The sequence below is a fragment of the Callorhinchus milii genome, unplaced genomic scaffold (assembly GCF_018977255.1).
Source record: "Callorhinchus milii isolate IMCB2004 unplaced genomic scaffold, IMCB_Cmil_1.0 Scaffold23, whole genome shotgun sequence".
Lineage (NCBI taxonomy): Eukaryota > Metazoa > Chordata > Chondrichthyes > Chimaeriformes > Callorhinchidae > Callorhinchus > Callorhinchus milii.
Window position 1 is genome coordinate 2,844,581 of NW_024704764.1, and position 6,106 is coordinate 2,850,686.

At 47.4% G+C, this 6,106-nt stretch overlaps 1 protein-coding gene across 1 annotated transcript; it reads left to right on the plus strand.

Annotated features, from left to right (window-relative positions):
- Positions 1-3,134: 3,134 nt before the first annotated feature.
- Positions 3,135-4,136, plus strand: LOC103189115 (guanine nucleotide-binding protein G(I)/G(S)/G(O) subunit gamma-T2-like). Its single transcript, XM_007909409.1, has 2 exons — positions 3,135-3,217; positions 4,011-4,136. Exons 1-2 carry the CDS (start codon positions 3,137-3,139, stop codon positions 4,134-4,136), a joined length of 207 nt encoding a protein of 68 aa, XP_007907600.1. The 5' UTR covers positions 3,135-3,136.
- The last annotated feature ends 1,970 nt before the right edge of the window (positions 4,137-6,106 follow it).

Consider the following 6,106-nt stretch of genomic DNA (forward strand, 5'->3'; position numbering starts at 1 on the left):
TTGAGTTAATATTTCTTAACGTTTCAATTTATAGTCGAGATTTGCGTCGATTTTTCTTTTGTTAATTGACGGAAAGCTGTTTGGAAAGCTTCAACCCTACGCTTTTCGTGCCATTGAGTTGTCTCAAAGGGTTTTCACGGGATTTTGCTGTGAAGTGTAGTGACTGTGTGTTTTTGTAGGCGAACGGGGCAGCCAATTGGTGCACAGCAATGTCCCCACAAACAGCTGTGCATTGAGCAACCAACCTCAATTGTGGAATTGTTGGCTTCCTCGCTGGGAGAAACTGCCTTGTCATTTCAAATAGTGCCATGGGATCTCTAATGTCCACTTCACCAGGCGCAGAGGGTTACCATCTTATTCGAAGGGTGAAGCCTCTGACAAAGCCTCAGGAGCTGATAGTCTCAATGTGATGCCCCCCCACTCTCTCACTCCATTCCAACAATCTGTCTCTGGAATTTCCATGTGTATGTGGGACGCAGGGAATTCTCAATTTGGTTTGGATACTCTTACGTAACTTAAGCATCCGTTCCACAGTCCCTCTGCCTCGCCCCCTCCCTTGCCTCCTTCTAGACCAAGCTCGAGACCCTCGTCTTCGACCGTGCCCTTGTTCACCCTCCTACCCCTCCCCTCCCCTGCCCTCCACCCCTATCTGATCCCAACCGCCAGCTTGGCTGTGGATCCCTGACCGTCCAGCGCCTCGGGATGTCCTCCTGATGCGAAAGAGGCTACACAAATGCAACTTGTAGTTGTTGTTGACGGTTTTCCGCCTGCGTCAGACACCCGGCTGATCAAAAATACATTACCGTGACTATCACTGGCCCTAGTGCTGATAACACCTCTGCTTAGCTTGATAGGGTGGCTCAGTCCTATCAGAGCCTTCCTGAGTCGTGCTCCTCCGCAATCCCCTCAGTGTATTGCGTGTGTGTGTGGGGGGGGGGGGGTCAACGGCGGTACTGATTACTCAGCTTCTCATACTCTCCGCAGAACTGAATCTCGTTAGTTTGGTCAGCCGGGTGTTTGGCACACGTGGAAACCCGTCACCATTCTTAAGGGTCTCCGAACCAGACTGAGAGTCTCACAAACGCACGCCTTCGGAATGGAACGTGTTCTGTCTCTTCCCCCTGGAGGGGTGCGCCTCAGTTAGTTCTGGATAGTATTAGGTGCAGGTTGGCAAGAGGCAAGGATTGGGGAATTTTGGAGTGTGCGTTGGGGGTATTTACAGGAGTGAAAGCAGTAAAGGCAGAGAAACTTACACCGTTCAGTTCTCACAAACATCATCTCCTACGTCTGACTTATTAGCTGCATTATCCTCTCTAACTCCACGTCTAATCTGAAGTTAAACGATCATCTTTCGGCTGAGCCTTTTTTTAGCTGCGGAATCAGCGAGTTCTTCCTTAATGTTCTTCAACACAACATTTAACAAGTCAAATTGCTTTATTCTTTTACGGTCTCACCACAGTTGTTTTTAGGCTTCAAATAATGAGCAGTAAATCTCAGATTCTCCTGTCATTCATTGCTGTTTGCTGCATATTCATCAAAACCAACGACCAGGCAATTGATCGCCTTCGCTTCACACAACAATAACAACAACTTGCATTTATATAGTGCACTTCACGCCAGACAGCAACTCGGGAGTACTTAATTGCTATTCTCACTTGCTGGGTGTCAGACTGGCTCAATCGGACATATTCTTCCCTCTGTTGGAGGCAGAAGGTTGAGGGTTCAAGCCTCACGTCGGGACTTGGGACTTATAAAGTCTAAACATGGTTTAATGCAGTGCTGGGGGTGACTGCTGCATTGTTGGTGGTGCTGTCCTTCGGATGAGACATTAAACCCGAGGTCCCATCTGTCTGTTCAGGTGGATGTTAAAGACTCCTCGGCACTATTCGAAAAAGAGAAGGGATTTTCTCCCGGGGTCCCGTTGACAACTTGCCTAATAAAAATAAGTCTCTAACTTCATAACTATTTGTAGAATGTTGCAGGGCTCAAATTGTCTACCATGTAAAGCCCACAAAACACAATAAGATCCCGTGAAGCACTTTGAGATCTCCTCCTGACCTAAAAGGTGCTGTATTAAATGAAAGGATTATTATTATCATTATTATTTTGTGAATTTTGTTTGGAAGGGTATAAAAGCTCGGAAGAATTCCAAACCCAATAAGCAAACTTGGTTTGTTACTGAAAGTCCAAAGTGAAGCAGATTCTGCGGACTAACAACTGTAATTAATCCTCACATTAATCTGAAGGAAACTACAAATAAATCCTCAGTAAAGTAGTTCAATAAGGGTAAGAAGGCTTGTAGTATGACGTAGATTGCAAGCAGCTTTTCTCTGATGAATTATGTCAGTGCACATTAGGAGCAAATGTTTACTTTGAGCCAAAATATGTAATTAACCAGGAGAATATTGAGAGGTGCAGGCAGGCATCAATCAAGTTATTAAAAGCAGGTTAGTTAGATTAATTATCGCTATTAATAATCATCCTTACTGTAATTATTTTACCAACGCCCACCAAGGAAGGCAAGCAAACGGCTCTTTCAGCTTAATATTCTTTGAGTTGCCCGAATCAGACAAGCTAATTATTCTATTATCAGATTAAAGGTTTGCGCCATTTGCTCTGGTCGACTGGGTCTGGACCAGAGGTGGAGAACAGCAGCGTTGTAGGCAGTCTGCGAAAGCATCGAGTCCGGAGTCTCCACTAAAGCAGGAACTCTCTCAATATCTCCAGGTGAACTCATTGTTTCCATTTGACTGTAACTGGGTTTACGCATGTCCTTAGGTGTGAGCAGGTTAACGCCAAGCTGGTAACTCATACCAACAGTTCATTCCTGCTACAGTTTGCACGTTTACTAAGAACCGTTGTTTTAAGTGGGAATGAAAGTTGGCTTCGCTGTTAATTTTGTGCAAAAAATGCTTCCTTCGAAATGTTACCCGCGATGAGTGGAATACAGTGGACGGGTTGGAGTTTTTCCAATGAGTGGGGGGGAAACGGGAGGGATTTAAGTTTGTGTGGAGTACAAACACCAACACTAACTAGTTGGGCAGAATTGTTTGCTTCTGTGCCGTGACATGGTAAATGCTTCCAAAACAGTGCTGAAAGGTAGACAACTTATGTCTCCCTGTTGCTTAAGGGTGAGATGACAGACATATCGGAAATAGACATGTTAAAAATGCAAGTGGAGCAGCTCCGGAAAGAACTGAAAGCAGAACGAGGAATGGTAATACTAAGCTAGTCTGGAACCTTGGCATTTTGTTTGACCCTCAACTGTCCTTCCTACCCCAAATCCGTGCCGTGTCCCGCTCTGCCTGCCCCCATCTCCGCAACGTCGCCCGGCTCTGCCACTGTCTCACACCGCAGGCCGCAGAAACCCTCGTACACGCCTTCATAACCTTCGGGCTCGACTACGCAAACTCCCTGCTTGTCGGTCGCACCCCAACGCCTTCCTCCACAGGCTGCAGATCATCCAGAACTCTGCAGCCCGTGTCCTCTCGCGCAACAGGCTCCGTGACCCTATCACCCCCATCCTCGCCCGACTGCACTGGCTTCCCATCACACAGTTCAAGATCCTGGTCCTTCAAAGCCCTCCATGGCCTTGCTCCCCCTTACCTCTGCGATCTTCTAACCCCCTACCAACCTGCCTGCTCCCTCCACACAGCGGGCTCTGGCCTGCTCATGTCCATTGGCGGGCGGGCAGGCCTTCTACCACTCTGCCCCCACCCTCTGGAACTAACTCCCAAAGCCCCTCCACCTCGCCCTCTTCCTTGCCTCCATCAAGACCCGTCTCAAGCCCCTCCTCTTCGACCATGCCTTCGGTCACCCTCCTTCCACCCCCTATTCTGGGCCCTGCCCTGCCCGATACTGATTGTCCAGCGCCAATGTGTGCAACTGCTCGCTTGTCCTTTCGCCCGGCAAAACATCCCGTGTTCTTCAAGCTGTCGCAAGCAGACGCTGCCCTGTGGACTGACCGATGTAATTACCCCCTGCTGTTTTCCCCCCACTGCCTTTTGCAGGTGTCTAAAAGCGCCACGGAACTGAAAGACTGGATGGAAAGCATGGCAGCAGAGGACATGCTGCTGAAGGGAATACCAGAGGACCAGAACCCATTCAAAGAGAAGGGGGGGTGCGTTCTATCGTAATACTACGAGCACTTGGGCTCCTTTATAATTTGACAGAAACTGGTAGTTAACTGGTAGATTGATGCACTCTCGAGGCGATGTGACCGGTACTTGGTTTTTGGAAAGATGACAGCAACCTCCCCATCCCTGACTGTCCAGGTCCTTGGGACGTGTTCCTGACTTGAAAAGCGCTAATACGAATGCGATTTGTTGTAGTTGTCGTGTTTCGAATTTGCCGCGTGGCATGTAGACTCTGACAAGGTCCAGGCAGACCAAGTAGTCTGTCCGATTGAGGCAGGCAAAGGACACTTTGATTGAGATGGAAACTGGTTCCATTTTAGCATGAAAAATAACCCCCACCCCACCCCACCACCAAGAAACTCGACATACGCACAAACGAATAGTCCTCTAAAACTCAGTTAACTTGAAAACACACTCAAAAAAGCATCGCGAAATTGAAATTGCGTACGATGTTTGATACGGCCATCAAATTAACTCTCCGTTTGTAATCTTGAAGTGTCGGTTACCGCCCACGGAATAATACGGGACTATTTAAGAAAGCACCGGGATTCTTCAGGCCAAGACATTCCGTGTGTCGATGAGGATATTTATTGTGTATCATTGTAATGCTCTGTTGTATTCGGACCTGTCGATCGCCAATAAAACTGGGAATAGACAATGCATGTGGTATACGTTCCTGCCGTTAGCGTTAATTATAATAATCCTTGCATTTGATGTAGCGCCTTATCACATCGCTGAGACGCCTCAAAGCGCTTCACAGGATGTACTGTAAAGTGGAGTGACTGGGTGTTTCTGTGGACGAAACGCGGCAGCCAGTGGCACACGGCAATGTTCCACAAACAGTTGCGGACTGACTGATCAATCATTTTTTATTTGGGGGGATTTTTGGCCAGGACACAGCGAGAGAGAAACTAAACTCCCTTTACAAACAGCGCCATGAGATTCCGGTTAGGGTTAGTATCATTTATAACAACAACAACAACAACAACAAGATTCCATTTATAGAGCGCCTTTCACGTCAGGAGGACGTCCCAAGGCGCTGCACAGTTGGGTCATGACCCGAGCAGGGGGGAAATGGTCAGGGTGAGGGGAGGGAAGGGAGGGAGAGAGGAGGGGGGAAATGGTCAGGGTGAGGGGAGGGAAGGGAGGGGGCGAGGAGGAGGAAGAGAGTCGAGAGGGGAGCTGAAGGCACGGTCAAAGAGAACTCTTTATAACAGGTGGCCAATGGTAATTCCCGCATCACAGCTCATTATCTAAGGCAAGTAGACTTTGATACTAATGTGAAAAAAGGATCAACAGTGAGAAGAGAGATAGCACCTCAGAGCCTTGAACCCACACAGCGTTTCCAAGTAACTATTGGCAGACTTTTTCCTGTTGTTTCATGGGTTTTGGGGGATTAAAGTAGCACATGGGTTCAAGTGGAGGAATATTTACGTCCATTTCCTGTGGCTCGAAGAAGTTATAAAGTTTGTAACAAGCGAAAGTGGAGGGAAAGGAAAGGGGACAAATGATGGATAAGAGACACTTCCTATTTCTTAGCGCAAAACACCGCAGGTGCTGGAAATCTGAAACAAAAACAGAAGTGGATGGAAAGACTTCAACAGGTCAGGCAGCATCTATGGAGAAAGGAAAGTGAGTCAATGTTTCGTGTCCATGACCCTTCATCGGAAAACTTTCTTTTTTCCGTAGATGCTGCCTGACCTGCTGAGTGTTCCCAGCGACTTCTGTTTTTGTTTTACGTCCTATTTCTTTCTCCGTTCATTTTGAAAAATCATTATATTTTTACAAGACACGGAGTGCCTTTTGCCTAAGATCAAGCATTGCTTTAACTCTGCTTGATTACCGGGGAGCTTGGTTTGAGGGGTTTGATGTTGTGAGGAGACTGGTGTCCTCAATTGAGTTGAGTCAGTGGAACTGGGCTATTTATGCAATTGGAAAATGGGATAAAGCACTCCGGGACACTAGCCCGC